Source organism: Nanorana parkeri, unplaced genomic scaffold (assembly GCF_000935625.1).
Source record: "Nanorana parkeri isolate BGI_ZX_2015 unplaced genomic scaffold, ASM93562v1 scaffold818, whole genome shotgun sequence".
NCBI lineage: Eukaryota > Metazoa > Chordata > Amphibia > Anura > Dicroglossidae > Nanorana > Nanorana parkeri.
In genome coordinates, this window is record NW_017307086.1 from 365,465 (window position 1) to 385,938 (window position 20,474).

The window sequence follows — 20,474 nt, forward strand, 5'->3', positions numbered from 1 at the left end:
AGCAGTCTCCTCCCCTTCTATTCTTCCCTGCCTGTAAGGGAAAAAGGACAGGAACTGCAGTCTACTCCCCCTGTCTCTGGGAAGACAGGAGCTTCAGTCTCCTTCCGCTTATACTCTTCCATGTCTGTGAGGGAAAAGTCAGGCGACTTTAGTCTCATGCAGGAAGTTGTGCCAGCTGTGCCCATCCCCTCCACCATTCATCTCCCCAGTCAGCACTGGAGGAATGGAGAGGGGAGGGGGGAATCCCTGCCAGGTGCCGTGACTGACAGTCACCTCTCTCTGCAGGGAGAAGATCGGGAACAGGGTGATCAGCGGTATGTGAACACTCGATCTATAGAGCCAACGTGTGACAGCTCCCCATAGTTCTCCTTTAAATTATTTTCCTTTTCTTTGTCTCCAGTGACCAAAGCTGAGTTATCTTGTAAGCGGCCTAAGCATGCTAGGAAAACGCCTTTCCTGTTTAAAAATAATTTTAGATCAAGGCTACAGTTTGGCATTAAACATATAGGCAAAGGCCAGGCCTTTTGGAAAAATGTGCTGTGAACTGATGAATCAAAGTTAGACTCGGCCACAATAACATTAGATATGTTTGGCGCAAACCGAGCAAAGAACTGCATACCAACTATGAAGCATGGCAGTAAAAATAATTTCTGCTAATGGGGGCAGTACCAGTTTCTGAGATCAAAGGTGTGCTTACTTTTACTACACTTCTACTACACTATTACTTCTATTAGTATTTTTGTTGAATAAATTATTGAAAGGGTAAATTTTTCTTGTGTTTTGATGCAAGTAAATCTGCTTTATTTGTAAGCAAAAAATGAATGATAATCTAATCTTTGCTTGGTTCAATATATTGAAAAAGTTAACAATATTTATGGGGTGTACTTACTTTTTCACATGACTATTCACGGGTACTATTATTATTAATTATTATTATTTTTGTTAAGAAAATGGTATTGGTGACAGAATTCCTGCCTCTCAGGATAACAGTCATTTACCTAGTACTGGCCCTAGAAATATCACTGAGGTTCTTACAGTATTACTCCATAGTAATGTCAAGAAACTGTCCAAATCTTAAAGGCAGCAATTTTTTACAGTCAGAATAGTTGCTACTGTTGGACTTTACAATAACATAGGCTTAAAAATGGGCAATAGAAAAAAAACAAACACTGGGCGCCTTTCCTGGTGCAATGAAACCTTTTAGTCAGTTAAAACATGTACAAAAATATATATGTACTCACAAGGAGAGCAAGGGTAAAGGCATCAATTAACATTTGTCCTAAAAAGGACGTGAATATGAGGACAATCCAGAGGATCCGTTGATCAGCAAAATCCCACAAACACAGCTAAAAATGGGCGAAGTCATACACAGTGTGTCGTAACGTATTAAAATGTGCTTGAGCCCAATCGGTCATTTTGACGGGTTGGATGCAACTAAGACGGGCAGTGGTAAGCGAAGCTTGGAGGGAAATCCAATTTAAACTAATACATCGGGCTTATTATGGTTTCAATATCATAGCAAGTCACAGGCCCCCGGAATGGTTGATAATGTGCCCGAAATGCCAGGTCCCCCTACCCGACTTGACACACCTCATATGGTTGTGCCCTTATGTACAATCCTTGTGGGAGGAGGTTATCTCCTATATGAATGTACATTCTGGGCATAACAGAACTCCTTCACCTGATGTTTGTCTCTTTCACTGTCCAGCCCCAGAGCAACCCGACACATCGTCAGCACTGACAAGATGGGAACACATCTGCATCATAAGCACCAAAAAAGCCATCTTGATAGATTGGTTGACGTCCACCCCAACATCACTACTTAGGTTTAAGTCGGTGCTACATCGGCTCATGTTGCTCGACAAATTAGATACAAAATTCAATTTGCAACGCACCAAAAAATTCTTCGATACCTGGTCTGCCTATTTGATCTCTGAATTAACTACAGAGCAATTGCGTGACGTAATGATTATTTTCCAATACTCCACGTGGTTTCTCACTGCCAAACTCTCTAACACACTTGGCGATCTAGATGTACTTTAGAAGCCTCTTATTCATTCATACACATTTAACCCCAGGATTATACTTCCCTAATTATCCATCTTTATCTCTTTTTCTTTATTCTCGTTCAGCACCTTAAGATTGCAGCTCTGAATCGCTCTACTAATACCCAACAACTACTCTTTTTCATATATTACATGGATCATATGTCATTATGGCCATTCAAATTTACATTAACAAATGTCATCCCAGTTATTTTTGAGTTTTGAAGTTTTTACTCTCTGTGTACTTCATTATATGATGGTATCTCTTATGTTTGCATGAATGTGCACTGTTGAAATTTAACTGTGGATGTTTCCACAACTCATTTTGTCATACAAAAGTCTGTACATTATGCACTGTTGAAGCCTGATAATTGTACTGTACTTACTTTGCAAAAAAAAATTAACATGCAAAAAAAAAAAAAAAATGTGCTTGCTTATTCATCTGTTATATTCATGATTTCTATACTATAAAAACAGCATGCCAGGGTCATGAAGGCCTAGCAATGCAAAGCATGTATACTGTATATTGTGTGTATATACAGATGGATATATGTATAAACTGCCCCAGAATCCTCCACCCCTGGGAACAGAAGTGGCAATAGAATCCACCACCTCTGCGTACTGTAGAAGAAACATAAAAAAAATCAGCCATAGTGGAGGAAAGAAAGCCATCAGCCTTTCTTTCCTCCACCTGTAACATTGCACAAAAGAAATTCTGTACAACCTTATTGATCTCTGACTCTTAAATGACAAACTTTTTCCAGCACATTGAAATACTTATTTAGCCATTGCTGCGAAACTGGGTTGTTCACAAACCCTGCAGACTGGAAAAAATTATATCTTCTGTGTGTCTTTCTAAATATTGTGTTTTGTTAGATTCATCTATCCAGACAGATCTTTAATTTACTGTTATGTGTACCTTTTATGTCACCATTAAATTAGACTTTTTATTTCATCCAGTTACTTAGAATATTCTGCTGTATGTGTCAATATCTCTGCCACTACATAAATATTTGAAGCCCCAATAACGAACGCACACACTCTTTAATTTTACCTTGTGGAGTATATTAGGTATTGCAATCTTTCTGTTTTTGAAGTTACATATTAATTTACCATGGGACTTCAGATTTATTATGCATATAAGAACCTTAGTAGCTGAGAAATAACCAGCAAATATAAATGTGATTGTAGAATTATAATCTACTTTATGAAAATATCTACTCATTGCGTCTGCCAGTGGGATGTGACACAATAAACTGGATCTTCTCAGCAATAACACAATTGCTGTTTTGCTCTACAGTTCTCTGTGAACTTTTTTTTATTCTATTTGCAGATTTATCTAGGGCGTCAGGTTTATCCAAACAATAAACCTGTTAGAGAAATATGTATGCTGTCATTGTTAACCACCTTCTGAAAATGCTAGATGCATGTGAGTTATGGTGTCCTCCTGACTTTAATACATCCTTATCTGCCTTCTGTGTCAGTGACTCAAAGTATTGTATGAAGAGGGTCACGGTGAGATCTAGGCAGCTGTTATTTCCTGAAAAAGAGGTCACCAATAGCAGCCTCCATGTTTCTGTCATGGCTTTTATAACTGGACTCCAGTTAGAACAATTAACTACTGATTCCGAAGGCATTCCCTTACCCTAATTGCAGTCACTCTTGGTAGTCTTAGCTATTCATGAATAAATAGCCCTGAAAGAGGTCCTTTTAACCTCTTGCCGTCCGCCTGTAGTAAAAAAACGGACGGACGGCACTGCTGCAATGGCGGGTTGCCGTCACCAGACGGCATTTTTTTTCTGCTCGCGCGCGCCCCCTAGCGGGCACGCACGGGCAGAAAAGACCCGACCATTGCACACACCTGTTACCGGGTGTTTCACATATAGGCGATCCATAGCCAGCTGATCGTCCATATGTGCTCGTTCGCGTCCGCACCACATCACCCCCCCGGGCGGCCACTAAACTGATGAGCGGTAACAGCTTTTAAAGCGTCGCCTATGGCCAATTTTGGGTATTATCGTTTTTTGAGGTTTTGACATGTTTGGTGTCTTTTAAGGCTTGACATGTTTGGTGTCTTTTTACCCGACGTGACCCCGTCTTTTATATTTTACCAAAAAATTGGGTAATAATAAATGTTTTATCATTTAATATAGGGGGAAACTGTTTTTGTTTTTTTTAAATTTCGGTAATTTTTCCTTAATATAGTAAAAAAATAAAAACCCCAGTGGTGAATAAATACCACCAAAAGAAAGCTCTATCTGTCCCCAAAAAAGGGTATAAAATTCATTTCAGTACAGCGCTGCATGATGGAGTAAATGTCAGTCAAAGTACCGCAGCGCTGAATACTGAAAAATGGCCTGGATGGGAAGGGGGTTTAACACCGCGAATGTCAACTCGTTAAAGGGTGTGACTGCATTACCTTCTGGTTCATAGGACCTATTGCCGCTGTGTTCTCTATATATGCTAGATATTGGTCATGTAAACTCCTCTCTGTAGTTCCTTGCAGAGCAAAGTTGTCAAATAAATTACATTATTGTCTCTGTACTGAGTGGATGTGTTCTGCCATCTCCCTTAAAGGTGAACTGTAGTTATAGCTTGGTATGCATACTTAGATTGGGCCAGCTTGGCCCAACCCAAGGTACAGTAAGTATGTGTATGTCATACCTGAACATCCCCACAGAAAACCTGTAAAGCATGTGGTAGCTGGAGCTACTACAGTGCTTTACAGTGAACTTCTGGGTCCCTGTACTGTGCTGTGCTAAGCAGCTTCCCCTCTGCTCTGAAAACACAGGATGTTGCTCGCTTGGCAAAACAGTCATTCATTCAACGGTCATTGTAGTTGCCATTCCGGCTACTACAGTGCTTTGCAGGATCCCCATGAGCTGCTCAGGTAAGACATTAGCATACTTCCATTAGGCCTAGCTGTAAGTATGCATAGAACGTTATACCTGGAGTTCAGCTTCAAACCACCCATACCCAGCTTCTGCCTTTTTTGGCCCACTGCATTGTCTACATTACCTAAATATCATAGGAAATCTTGTAATATAAGGTGCTTGTAGAATCAGGGGGTATGACAAAGAGCGCCTCACAGATCCATTAGAGAACATCAGTGACATCACTGACAATTAGAGAACTGTTTTCTCTGCTATAAAGTGAGTTTTTGAAATTATTTTTTTGTCTATTTAATTGTACATTTGGACGATACTTATATGGCAACAAAGATTATCCTGGAGTTCAGCTTTAAAACCATTTTCATTGCCTACACTTGCATTATCCTAAAACAAAAATGATGCAGTATAAAACTTAAAGCAGACAATGTATGACACTCTTAGCATGGTCATGCAGAGCCTGGCTCCACCACTGCTTTTTAATGACTACAGACCACACAACCTATGTGCTGATCAGCTGAGAGAGACAAAATTCCTGGGCTGTGGTAAGGTGATGTATGATGATGACAATCCCAGTCCTCCTAAAAACCGCTGTAATAGCGTGAGTATTCTTACAAAAAGATCAGAATATATGGGTAGGTATTAACCTATTACATAATCTCTTTCTGTGCAGTTAGATAATATTAGAATATTGTAAGTCAAGATTTATCTGTAGCAATACTAGCAACTCTATATATAATGTATAGTTTTGTGGCCCTAGCTACTGAACTATATACATTAATTTATCCTATATATTTCACACATTCTATTTGTGGATGATAAATCGGTGTGCAGTGAGACATGGTGGCCTGAAAGACATGTTCTCTTTTATGCTGCTGGTCTGCCATGCCATTGCGCCAACTTCTATGGCTGCTGTTACACCCATGGTGTTGTCGTAATGTATACAACAGCTATTTAGGTAGAGAAAAGACTGAAATGTGAATGCTGTAAAGATAATGGCTGTTGAAATCCTTAGCTTAGAAGCTCTAAATTAAATTGAACTACATGGCTTTCATAGGCCTCCTGTTGAGCTCCAACTTCACACATGCTTGGGTTTTGTGGGAATAAATGGTGAACTTTGAGTGACTCCAGTTCATGAATTAAGAAGCAGTAAACACATTTGTTCTCCTGGCATGAAGAAGACAGAACAGTGACCTTGTGCTGGGTTAGACGTAGAGCATCTATTCTTATATCAAAGTGTATCAAATGATACAAACTGTTGAATCCTTGATGATAACATGGAATGATGATGTGCCAAACTTAATACGGCTCTATTAATCCAAGCCATAAAAATAGTGTAAGAAATACCACAACTTCTTGAATCCCACCCACACTTTCCTTGTTCCTACCAAGGGACTGAGATTCCCTGCCCCACCATTATCAGCCTAACATACAGTAAGAGAATAGCAGCAGCCATGGACATCTCTGCTGAAAATATCTCTAAACATATGTTTGACATAACAAATGATTCATGTCATAAACATAATCTGATCTCCCTATTTGGCCTTTAAATAATAAGTTTGTTAATACTGAAATTCCAGAATTCCAGCTGTACAGTCTGTTTCGCTAATGTGTCTGTTTTGCATAGAATTGTCCCTGGCACCTTTTTAAGTCCTAATATCTCATGGTAGATGTTGTTCTACAGAGTTATACGAAATATAATCACTTATCCACAGTTTTATATTGTATAATAACATCACTAACCTCATTGTATCAGAACTTTGTGTCCTCATTCATATTTGCAGTGCACAAAACAATCTGACGCTGTTATGTCAGCAAGGTATTTTGCATTGTTTGTAAATCTCTTATATTCCCGCAAATTTTAGAAATAACGCCTATTATTTCTTTCTTCTTTTTTTTTTTTTTGTACATATTCACTTTCAGCATATTTGAACAGGCAAACACCCAGTCTTCATGTAAATAGTGCCCAAAGATAGTGTTAATATACTTGAGTAAAAGACACTCAAATTTGCCATTTCAATTTATTAGACAAAATTCTTATCAGTAGATATAATTGTTCATTTTGGAATGCATACTGTAAGTACACCCTTGACCTTAGAAGCTGATATAACCCACTTTGGCACAAATTTACTTTTTGAAGGCATTTTGCGTTACTGCCCACCAATCTCTGCCATCAACTCAGTAAAGTTTTTAACCGCTACTCCATGCCAAATGTTGTGCTTTTCCTTGCATGAAATACCCATTTCAGATCCCCACCCAATATTTCAATGGGATTCAAATAAGGGATTTGACTAAGCCACTCAACATCCCTACAGTTATTGTCTTTGAGCCATTTCTTGGTGGTTTTGCTAGTGTGCTTTCAATAATTACAATTGAAAGATCCATTTCCAGTTTAACTTCAACTTTCAAACAGGTGGTCTCACATTCTAACCAAGTGCACTTTGATATGTTGCCGAATTCATAGCTGACTCATGTGCATGATTTTTCCATATATGGCATTAGTGGAAATATGCTTTTAGAGACTTTTTGGTTGATAAATACGTTTTGCTGTGTGAAAATCACACGCACCTGGTGCGTGCGTGTGTTTAGGTTAGTAAATCACCCCCAATGACTGAAAGCTGCCCAGGCTGTGAAGCAGCAAAACAACCCCAAACCACTACAATGCTTGATTGTTGGTATGAGATTCTAATGAAATTCTGTCTTCAGTTTGTGTCAAAAATGTCTAATGATACTGTGGCCAAATAAGTCTATCTTTGATTCTTCATTCCACAGCACATCGTTCCAAAAGGCCTGGGCTTTGCCTGTATGTTCAATGGCAAACTGCAGTTTTGATCTAAAGTTCCTTTTGGACTGAAAAGGTTTTTTTTCCATGCAGGTTAAATGTGTGGAATCTCTTTCTTTTAAAAAAAAAAAAAATAAAAGTCTGTGTGCATGAGCCCTTACAGTTTTGTGTACCTTCTATTTTCACTGTTTTGCAAAAAGGTACAATTCAAAATGTATAAATATTTGTTATCAACTCAATACAGTTTTAGCTTTTACGTTTTAGTAGGAATTTTGTAAAATATGTTATTGAATGCTCTAACAAAAATGTTACCTTATTTTTATAGAAAATATTATTTTGATAAACATTTGCGCAACTATCACCGGGCTTAAAACAATTAGTAGCACCATTTATTCTACTGTAAGCTGTAGGTGAGAAATGAAACAGTAAAAATGCAGGAAAAGGGCTAAATTCTTTAACAAAACCATGCTTTATTGATTGCAATTACTTACTCAAAAGCTGTGTATCCTTGGAAATTGGAGTGCTGTGCTTCAACTTTTTCCAATCTCAGAGAAACCTTGCCCGAGAAAAGGGATATGCTGTCTGGTTAGCCATTTCTAGTGGTTAACCCTTGGCCCTGTATAATATTTCCTCGCTACTGAACAACAAAGGAGAAAAGACCCAGTTCCCTTCCAACACACTTTTAAACAGACCAGAGAGAGTTATTCCTTTTTACTTGTACAACACATTTTTCCTAGAATTAAACACAAACCGTATATCTGAACAAACTTGAGTACAGCGCTGCTGTTGCACTGTGATTAGAGTAAGGTAACTATTGGCCATGGCACACTTGAAGTTGGCAGCTACAGGATCCCTACAAAGGGCTGAAAAATGCTCCCCTTTATCCATGGCTTCTGTCCTTTGCTGGGTGGATAAGCAAATAGCTGTGAAAACATTGCCCTCTATATCAATGATGTCATTGGTTAGTTGTTACTAGCGTGCTGTGGCCCTAAAGCTAAAAGTATGTTTTTGGAAGCTGTAGTCCCTACTTTTATGTCATATGTGGCTGTGGGGAGAAAATTCTAGAGTTGATTAGCGCTTAATTGTGTTCAGATTAAGCAGTTTGCTTTCAGTGAAAGATGTACATCAAACAAGCAGTAGATGCATAGATATTGGGATTTGAAGTTATATGCAAATCTTGATATCTCATGTAAAGCTTGCCTACTCCAGTCTCCCAAGTCTCCCTTATTGGTCATTTTATTTGATTGCCTGAGTGTCCAATCAGTAGACTTGGATGTGGGAAGGTGACCCAAGCTTGTGTTACAGGAAAAATCGGGTTTTGTATATATTTTTTAAAGCGCTCCAAGAAAGGTCCTCTGATTTAGTCCGAGCTCCCTCTTGCTAGAATGTTGCATTGAATTGCAAAAAAAAAAAAGTGAAGGAAAAAATTAGGGCTGCAGCTAACGATTATTTTCATAATCGATTAGTTGGCCGATTATTAAGTTCGATTAATCGGTTAATCGGATAAAAAAAAAGGCTCCAGTGATGGACTACTAGTTTCTATAGAGACCAGCAGCGTGCGCGGCTTCGGCCTGTTCGGCCGACACGTTGCCAACGTTTTCAATCGTCGATTTTAATCGACTTAATCGATTAACTGTTGCAGCTCTAGAAAAAATAAAATATATTTACCTTACCCCTAGATTCTGTAGCGCTGGGGTCGTCATCATCATCCTGCCAAGGGGATCTCGGGAAATGCAGAGTTGTCCAAGTTTTGTGGGAAGACACAGCACAGTGCATGACTATCTCCTCACAAGATCTGGGCTACTCAAATCTTGCGAGAAGTATGATGACATTGAATGGAAGTCAAAAGTAATCCCCCCAGTTTTCCTTTTTTGCAGTTTAATGCAGCGTTTTAGAAAACGGGGAGAAAGCCCACACTCAGTAGGAAAACTTTGCTTCTATCATCAGTGATCTTTTGTTATTTAGAAAACATTTGTGCTTAAAGTTTAGTCTAGATACATGGATTTGGTATCCTGTTTGTTTCTGAATGCATTTGTTTTTGCATGTTTGACTCATATCACTGAGTAGCTCCAAATATATCCATATAAGTGGATGAGTTGGTATTGCTGCAGCTGTATGGGATAAAAAAATTTTTTTTAACAAAGATGTGCTGAAATAGTGTGATATTTATTGCAATCCATTACCTAGATCCTCAACTAATTTTATTTTTCATGATGATTCAGTTTGCCTTTTATGTAATTTATTTTCCCTGAATCGGCCGTGCATGTCTTCTCTGCAGTGGTAGTGTCTTTTTTTTAATCTTTTCTTTTGCTTGAGGTAAATATGGCATTTAATTGCCGAGATCAGTGATACATGCTGCAATTATACTCTTCTTGTTCAGATCAGACATTATATTAGCTGAAAGATGAATATACGTAATGAATAATAAGACTTTGTATTGCAATCTGTTTTACAGCATTTGGAGAACAAGTATAATGAGTCATTAATAAGTCTAATACAATGCTAGCTTTACATCATTTGGGAAATTAAGTCACTCCAGCTGACGGAGAGGTGATAAGTCAAAGCTATGAAAACAAATACATTTAACGTCATCATTTTAGATAAACAGAACTTTAACAAAAACGAAGGAGGCCATGTGCACTTAGATGTGCACAGATATATGTACTTTGAAACCACCAAATAGGCAAATCTATGGTGAAGGACATACTGGGCTACTCAAATGATAACACGGCTCTCCCCAATTTGCAAATGTCTTACTGGGGACTACAGGGATTCTCAACATGTTCACCCTGCTAAAGCAGCTCTGTTGAGGTTTGCTGTGATGGGCTCGGGCGTGTTCGCATGCGCCTCGTGCCGAGCCCGCCGGGAAGCTGTCAGCGCAAAGGGCCAATCACAGGCACTGAGACATTTCCCGATCTCTGCAGCTGCGGACCGGGAACATGTCTCAGTGCCTGTGATTGGTCCTGCGCGCTGACGGCTTCCTGGCGGGCTCGGCACGAGGCGCTCGCGAACACGGCTGAGCCCATCACTAGTGATGGTGAGACATGTTCACCCTGCCAAAGCAGCTGTTGAGGTTTGCTGTGATCGCTGGTTTAAATCCCACTGTGGCTAGCTATAATTTTTTATTTTCACTTCTTCAGTATCACTTTTATTTATTTTGTTCATGTAAATTTACATTTTGCAGACTCTTGTATAAAGATGTTATTTTGAAAATTGGTTGATTGTCACAGAACCCTCTCTGATGGCCCCTGCTTTAATGCGTTTCACTGTTCTATATTGCTACCATACTTTTTCAATTTTCTTTAGAACATGCTGCTTAACCTGTCGAGTTTGGAGGAAATCTGCTTTTTAGTTCTATGAGAGATTACAATTTTGCAATTTTAGTTTTAATAGAACTTCTTTCCTCGTTATTGATGTGTGATTAACTATCTCTCCTGAAAGTCATTAGACAAGCAGATGAGCCAGCCGATCTGAAATCAATGAGTACCAGAGAAGTTTACTCCGTTGGAAACAAGACTATTTAGCTGGAAGGAAGAAACATTTGCAGTTGGGTGGATTATCCCATTAAATGTTTAAGTGAACCTGTCATGAAGGAAGTCTTTTCTGACTCCCACACTATACATTGTGCAGGTTGAAAACTTACGAAATTGGAAAGTTCAGATCTCATAAGCTACATATTTGTGCAGAGTCTGTGAATTCACTTATAGTGAAGGCAAAACTTCAGCTGGGCTCCGGCATAATGTTTTGGGGGGTTGGAAAGGGCAAAGCTGCTTCATGTTATGATGGCTTGCAGTTGTTTAGATGCACCAGAGAGGGATAATGAATGTGTAAGTCTCTTGTGCAAAAAAAAAAATCTACCTGCCTGTCAGCAATTTTTTTCTTTTTCCTGAGTACTAAGCCATGCATGTGCAGCTCAGTGCACAGACCTGATATGCCGAGATGCGCATGTGTGGGAGTTACATCTTGCTGACCAGCCAATCAAGGGGCCGAAGACACTAAACCCAGGAGAAGATGGCATCACCGGCAATGGATGGCAGAGCAGACAGCTATTACTATAATGTGCTAATATGCTATGCCTAATATGCTAGGCAAAAAAACCAGCAACACTTTTTTTTTTGACCGCTTTAAAGATGCCTTTTACTGCATACAATGGTAAACTTTCCTGTTGCATGTAGCAGTTTGTAAGCACACTAACAAAGATCATGCAAAGAGCTCCAATGTGAATGCCTGAATAGTTGGTGGAGTTGTAGTGTGGTGCTTTCCCGTGACTCACTAAAATGGGGTTAGGCTTAAGCTGAGCCAAGAAGTAGGAAAGACGGGATGAAAATAATGCTTCTAGCACGATCCCGCTCTGGTTTACCCATTAGCTTCTGTGACCCAATTCATTTTGGTAGATCAGTCTTTTTTTTTTTTAGCCTCCCCAACCTTTCATTCTCAGTGAATTGAATAACTGGATTTGTGCCTAGTAATTGACTTATGCAGAGATCTGTGTACACAGTGTAAAAGTGAGCTGACAACAGTAAAGCTCATCTTTATTAATAGGTCTTCTGATGGTGTTTACAAAGTTTTCCTACAAAACCTCTCTACTAAGTCCAAAAATGGGAACAAATTATACATTGATATTACATTTTTTCAGCTACTGATTCCACAGAACTTTTTGTTGTATTTAGTAATCTCTAGTTCAAGTTGACTGTATCTTGTTGATGCTAAAAGCAATTAAGACTTTTTTTTCATTTAATCTGAAACTTAATTACGTTATCAAGCCTCTTCAGTTATCTCATTAGTACAAGGGCAATTGTTAGATCATGCATTAGAAATACTGCAAAGTGGAAAATCTGCGATCTCATTTTAATCAAATAAGCATCAGTCAGAGAAAGCCCAGGAGAGAAGATTATGGCTTCATTCAAAGTCTGTTTTCTTGTACTGGACTGTAGGTGTTCCAGGAGCTCTGCAAGGGAGGAAATAAGAGTCCAACACAGATCATCAAGGAGAAGAACCTAGGACTTCTTGATAGGAGACAGCTAGAGGACATCTGTCAAAAGATTGTAGATGAACACCACGTACAGGTATTGAACAGTTTATGTTTTATGAATTATATCACATTATTTCCAAAATGGCAGAGAGATCAATCTCAACCATTTTTAATATATACTTATGATTATACTATAAGGAAAAGGTAAAGCGAGCCTGTTAGCATTGAGGTTACCTGTAGAGTACACAGTGCCTGGTATAAAATGTACTTTAGCATAGAACAACCTTTATTCATGATTATGATGAACAATCAGAACTATGCAATGATGTTGACTGCTGGGAGATTGGGCTCCATTCTGGTTCCAAGGCTGTGAAGGTAAATGTATACAGCTATACTGACAGTGACATCACTACCCAATAGGCACCAAGAGGCAGACTGAGAAGTTGGCTTATTTAATGTCATGCCAGACCAGAATATACATTCTTCTTGAGCAGAGATTGTCGAAGAAAGGAGGTAATGTGTGCCAGATAACTAGGCACTGTCTAAATCTTAGAGGTTCTTTTGATATGTCACTCCATTGGGCTTATTCAGTAAAGCAGAACAGTATGCAGTGCGGTGTAAAGAGATTATTTCCGATTACACTGGCCTACTGTACTATCTTACTAAAGGGGTAAAAACACTTGTCTGTTACGGATTTTATCTATTCCAGCAAATCTACCCACTATAGGGTCTGATCAGTCATTCATGTCAGGTCTCGCCCCATTTTTCAGTGTGCCAGACAGTTCTATAATTCTATAAATAACAATTACATAATTTTAATTGGCACAGAACCCATTGTATAAGTAGCAAATAGAAATCTCAGAAGCAGAATCGATGCAGGAATACTGTGTTTTACAGTATCCTCTGCAGGCAAATATCATCTGTTCTTGCATTCTTCTGAAGGGTAGGTTGAATGTTATTTTTAGACTTGCTTGTAACATATACTAAAAGATTAAAGCATCACTTGTGTAGATTTACTTTGAATATTTTGGTGTTTATGCAAAAGAAAGAAAATAGTGAATTAAATCTGTCCGAATAGTACAGGAAATTCACAAAGAGAAAACCTTTAATTACTTGCCAAAATACAACATTTTCAGGCCACCTGTTAAGCAAGCCTGCAGCAGAATACAAGAACCCATGCTAGCAATGGTGCATAGCAAGAGTCACATAATTTCAGTTTTTACTTGATAGTTGCAGTCATCTATAGCATTGTTAGACAAGCTGTGATTCACCTTAAATTTGCATGGTGATCTGTCTGTCCTAAGAAGAATCAAGTTCAGGAATACTGGCAATCGTGATTTATGAATTGTATACACTGCATGCATATATTCAGGAAAAAAATTGAAATCCGTATTGTTTGTGAATGTTTTGCCTATAAATACTTGAAAACCAAAACATAGCTAAGAAAAGCTTGAAAGTAGAAAATGTATTGCATCAGAAATCCATGTTTCAATTATGTGGAGTTAGGCTAGCTATAAGCTTATCGATTTTCTTTTTTTCAGTCTGTGGGCTGAACAAAAAAAAACCCTCCATCCACACTAAATGGCATGAATCTCCCTGCCAGCTATTGTATTCTGACAGCGGGACTCAGGTAACATTCAAGCAGTGTATGGCCAACTTTAGTGTTGTGTAAAGGTGCCCATAAAGACAATGAGGGAAATTTATCAAAACTGGAGCAGACAAAATCTGGAGCAGATTTGCACTGCAACCAATCAGCTTCACTCTATCATTTTCAAATCTTACCTGAGCAAACTGAAGAGAGAAGCTGATTGGTAGGCATGGGCAACAGCTCCAGATTTTGTCTGCTACAGTTTTGATAAATTTCCCTCAATGTGTAACAGCAGCCTGTGACCGCTATAGTCACACCCTGGCGAACCAGCCTTGGGAGATGTTTTGTCCGGGAATCATTTATCTGGCTAAGCCAAGATAAGACCAGCAACAATATAGACTTCTCTGTGTATGAATATGCATTCTCACCCAAACATTTTTGTCACAACTGTCTCAAAAATACATAAATAACTATACAGCATTTGGATTTTTAGACCACGTTCTCATATCTTTTGGATACTTAAAGAAGCATTCCCCAGAGGAACATTTATAACTAATCAAAGATAAAGGAAAATTATGAATAGAACAACATTGATACATCAATGAAATATTTTGGTAGAAGTTATTGCTATTGACTTTTCTGTCCTTATTTCCAGGTTGCTGCCATACGACAAGGAAACCTTAAGGTCATGAATAAACTCATAGGCTTAGTTCAGAAGGCTTCAAAAGGCCGAACAGACCCAGCTCTTGTGAAGACCATACTTGAAGAAAAAGTGCTATCTTAATTTAAGGAAAAGTAAAGTTGAAGGACTCATTCACACCAGCCCACACAATACATCGATCCATTTTAGCTTGTGTGCTAGTGTACGGTGTGTGCACAAGCGGTGTTGCAGTGGAAAAATGCAGCATGTCTGCATTTTTAAACAACACACTACAACCCACCTCCAGCCAGCGTAGTGTTGTGAGCAGGACATGCTTGTTTTCTGTGTTCCCCGATATTAACACTGTGCTGGTCGGTACATATCAGTGTAGCTCAAAAGAACTTGCTGTGAACGAGCCCTAAATGTCATTAAATAGGCTGAATTCACTACATTTACCCTATAAACTTATTTTCAGAAACACATAGAAAAGTGAACACACCAACAAAGTGTAGCAAGTATGTTTAATAAATGTATCCAAATAAAATCAGATGAACTCACAAGTAGAGACTTCTACATGCGTATAACACAAAGGTGATCCAATGTACAGATCAATCAATGTACAGATACTCATGATTCCATTCCTAGGGTAAAGCAAGAGACGATTGTCCTGGAACAGCTGGGCAACTTTTATGTGAGCATTCAGCTGTGTTCTAGCGCCGGGACCCTTTCTGCACCTTTTGTTTCCATTCCCTCTCTTCTTTGTAGGTAAGGCAGTCTCCAATTTCATGTGTGCAAGTCCAAAAATACGGAACACATTTTGAGGTAAACTTAACCCCTTCATCAGCCTTCATGTTGCTTATTTTTTATTATAAAGCTCGTACACCAACATTATTTGTCTAAAGGATTTATGTACAGTGTTATTTTTTTTCATTGAACTGTCATTTTCTTCCTGTAAAATAAACTACAAAGTGTTATCTAATGCAATACCTGTTGGAGTCTAGTCTGCAGAATCTTTTTTTATTGTAATTTAGAATGTGCTTTACCAGCATACAAGCATTTAATGCCAAAACATAGGCAGCTTGTAGGTACTTGTTAATCAGTACGTAGAAATAAATATAACAATAGATGTGCTTGGTTTCCAGTTAAGGTTTTTACCTGCAGTTCCTGTAATGCTGTTCAGGCAGTCTTGTGATTCAAACCCTTTCACTACTGCATAACCACAAGGATGGCAGCCCTATTTCCTGGTTCAGTTCACATTAACCTTTATAAAATTGGTCCATAACTGTTGTTAGGTTTTAATATTAAATTCTTTACCCAGTAACTACAGACCTGTAAGTTTAGCTTCTATAGTAGGAAAGATATGTATGGTTTTAAGATCTATTGGCTTAGATAAAGAGTCTGCGTGTCATATATTTATATATTTAATTAAGTCATTCAATACCAAGCTTCTAGAGCTAACTAGATATGTTCTTGTATTTAAATGGGTTGTATAATGCTTTGTATGCAAACGTACTGTATTAAAAGAGGCATAGACACAAAAGAGAGAGATACACACACATTATCTTGTATGCTGAGCACTAGTTAATGCCCTTTTACACCTGTGCTTTTTAACACGCATGTTAACAATGAGGATTGCCATTGTTTTTAATTGTGCTAGTTCACATTAGTGATGAGCAGGGGCTTGGTGCAAATCCAGTTCGCCTTAGGTTACCCAAGTCCGCATAAAACTGCATAACACGCTCCCCTCTTGACCCAATCGGTTATAAGAGGGGCATTCCAGCCCCTTGGTGACGCATAGCTGCGGGGTTGGGAATGCGTATGCAGTAACTGATTTGGCAAGGAGGGGGTTGTGTCAGGCAGGCAGTTTTGCGTGGGCTTGGATGAACTGAGGCGAACTGGGTTTGCACCAAGCAACTGCACATCCTTTATGCAGCACATTGACATGCATTGGCCACAAAAGTCAAGGTAATTTTTTCATTCATCCCTGCACGTTATAAGAGCCTTGAATAGGAATGGCAAGACATTATGAAGCACGTCAAAAACATATCTCAAAAAGGCACTGCAACAGAAGCACTTAAGAGATCAAGCTATGTGGCAGATAGAGGGTTGAGACAAACCATTTAACGCCGACAGGGGTGCTTAAAATGATTAGCTTTTATTCATTTTTTTAAAACCTTTATCCCCATACTAACTGTAACTGCTCAAAAGGTGTTAGCTTGAATTTAGATGTAATTTGTTAGTCAAGTCTATCTAAATTTGCTAGTCCATCTAGCACTTCCCTCTCAAAAGGGTAACAATGCTGCTGTCCAAAGGTGGATCCATTGCTCCTCCATAGTGTGGAGCCATCCTAAGACAGGAAATGTGTTACTGGCCAGATCACCAGGTGAAAATAAATGGAGAAAAAGCCTAAATAATTAAAACTTATGCAGTCACCACATTAAAGGATTGGTAAGCTGCAATATATTACATTTTTATGTTGGGTTGAGGTACACATTAAGGCTAACCAACCAACTAGCTGCATTATGCCTCTTGCTCTATGTTTATTTATGGGTCCCAGGTGCTCTCAAACTGTTGGTGTTTATCCTTAAGAATACTGGGGAGTTTCTAACGTGCCATGATCCAAGAAATGTTACATTTAGTTAAAGATTAAGGCCCCGTTCACACTGAGCGATTTATCGCGCGGTAATTCCCGCGATATCGCGGCTATTTACCACGCGATATCGCTCTCCAATGCTTGGCAGTGGGACAAAGGGTCCTGCTGTCGCGGACCGTGCGTCGCTACAGCAGGACCCTTTTTGGAGCGGATTTTGCCGCGTTTCTAGCTTGCGCAATATCGCGCAAAATGCAAATAGCGCGACAAACGCGCGATTTGCGAATCACGCAGTGTGAATGGGGCCTAAGACACATTGGGGGTTTTCCAAGCATGTCAGGACACCCTGGACTGGTTAACTGAGAAGTGCATATTGCTACTTGGATGCCAGTGACAACCTCCAAAAAAAAGTGCAGAGGTGCCCAAATACATGATCAATAGGGGAGAGTGGACCAAATACCACCTCCACACTTTGTAATTAGCCTCTAACAGAGAGACATTGATAATACCCTGAAAGATTCAGGAGCTTTGCCTATACCAGCTCTCCACTGGAAAGGACACTGCCATGTCAGTTTCCTAAACCATCATATACAGGTGAAACTCGAATAATTGGAATATTGTGCAAAAGATTGTGGATTTGGGGTTTTCATGAGCTGTAAGCCATAATCCTCACAATTATGACAAATCACGGCTTGAACTATTGTGCTTTGCATGTAATGAGTCTATCTCAAATATTAGCTTCACCTTTTAAGTTGCATTAGTGAAATAAATGAACTTTTGCACGATATTCTAATTATTCGAGTTTCACCTGTACAATAGTTCAGTGTCTTGTTAGGAGCATGTCTAAACCTCTTATGCCTGTGGCAACCTCCCAGCTCCTCCTGGTGGTTGCTTGTTGCCACTGCACCTATCCCAGTCTTCTTGTCAGCTGTGCACTCATCAGCTGTGCACTCATCAGCCTGGCCACACACTCAGCATCTCTCCATCAGCTGTGGGCTAATTATCCTGGCCAGACACCCCTCAGCCTTGGGATTGATTTGTGCTGCTTGACAAGCCCAGGGCTTTGGGCTTGTGATAGTTCTGTCTAGTGTGGTCTAGTTCTGTCTGCTCAATCCATTACCCTGCCACTGTATATCTTGATCTTGTATCCTGTTCCTGTCTTGTTCTTTGCATCCTGTCTCTGTCTTGTATCTTGCTTTCCGTTTATTTATTGTATCTTGTCACCAGTCAGTACTACTGCTCTGTACCTGGAGCCTGCCTGCAACATTTATAGTCAGAGTATATAGTCTAATTCTTGGGGGCATCCAAGTACTGGTAGGTCTACTTGCCTTATGGGAAAGGCAGCTGCTAAAGGTGAAGTCACTATACGCTCTGACTGGAGTTCAAGACTGGCCAAGCATGGATGATGCAACTCCTGCGCATGCACACAGGAGTTACTTCATTTCGGCACAGGACCTTGCCGAGCCTGTGCACTGACCTGCGCATGTAAGGCTCAATGTACAAATAAAAAATTGCTGACACAGTCTCATCTGCCATAAAAAAATTAGGGATTGCACAAGAGAAAAAATACAACATGTGTTGGGCTTTTATGAATTGACACTAAGGACTGTCTACTCGGTATATAGAAAGTCATTGAACATACATATGCATAGATTTAAGTAGCTGGACATGACTGCATGTACAGTCCCTATCCTTTCCATTAATATGACAGCTGGTATTAACAAGTTAGAAGCTCTGTGCAAATAGCCTCTCGAGTGTTTGAATTCACTACACTGCTTCAGGCCATAGCAAGACAAACATTTCACTGTACGTTTTTCTGTTTTTTTTTATTATTCTAGATGCTACAGAGCATCAAATAATGTTTTCCTTTGATTTTCATCAGTGCGTGCTGTGATAAGTATCAGCACTTGCAGATTGTTATATTGGCGTATTGAGATGTAAACATGCGCCTCTAATTAAATAATCACCTCTTTACACCTTTCCTATGATGCAACACAATATGCTTTGTTTTTGTGAAAAGAAACAACAGCGACTAGTAAACTGAAGTACAACAAAGAAGAGTGTTTAGTGATGGCAGGTTGCCATCCCACTATTTTCAGATGTATTGTAGAACATTGCGATAACGTAGCTGATTTGAACACCTTATAATGTATTAAAAATTCAGAGACACCTGTTCAAGAGACAAGTCAGATTGTTTTATGTCTGTAGATCAGTTGTTGTCAATCATTTTGGGTTTGGGCTTTATTAACTCATGTGGTGACCCATCACAAGCACATCTGCAACTCATTTTGGGTACTGACCCATAGTTTAGGAAACACTGGCCTAGATTAAACCAGCACTGGCTATACTGTATGCTAGCCAATCCAAGTACAGTGCTGTAATCCTCCTGGCTGATAGAACCAGGAAGTGTCTCCGAGATACTGCAGCAGGAAGCAGAGGAGAGGCTAAGCAGGCTGCATCCGGTCCATGGTACACTTCACCTAGCACAGCATGCATAGAGTACATTGGGACCACCAAGGTACTGTGATCTGTACACAGCCCTGCCTCCATGCAGCTATACCCACCCCACATAACACAGGCAGTGGGCTGTTTATAAAGAGCAGCTAAAACGATCAGTGTGTATTACTAGTTACTAGGGAGTTATGGTGTGTTATAGGAGGACACTGGGCTGTCAGCATCTTGTATTATTACACAGCACCCCATCAGCAATCATGATATCATCTTTCCCATCTTATCATTTACTTTGCAGGATCCTTTCCAGTCTGAGGACTTGTTCACACCACTTCGAGTGCGTTCCAGCCCGTTGAGCTGCTGGAACGCACTGGATCGCATACTGTAAGGCTCCCTGCGTTCTGGGTCAGGAGGGGGCGTGGTGGTGCGGTAGTGCTTGTACTATTTTTTTTTGTGATCACATTGGACCAGAACACGGCATTGTTGTGCCACGCATTCTGGTGTGGTCAATAGCACTG

The 20,474-nt window shown here is 39.5% G+C and overlaps 1 protein-coding gene across 1 annotated transcript in view; it reads left to right on the forward strand.

The window, feature by feature from the left end:
- GATB (glutamyl-tRNA amidotransferase subunit B) overlaps window positions 1-15,103 on the forward strand; it is a 76,580-nt gene extending 61,477 nt beyond the window's left edge. Inside the window, exons 12-13 of the mRNA XM_018565146.1 lie at window positions 12,650-12,781; window positions 14,931-15,103. Of these exons, the coding sequence (XP_018420648.1) occupies window positions 12,650-12,781; window positions 14,931-15,059 (261 nt within the window). The 3' untranslated portion in view covers window positions 15,060-15,103. The remainder of the gene's footprint in view (window positions 1-12,649; window positions 12,782-14,930) is intronic.
- The last annotated feature ends 5,371 nt before the right edge of the window (window positions 15,104-20,474 follow it).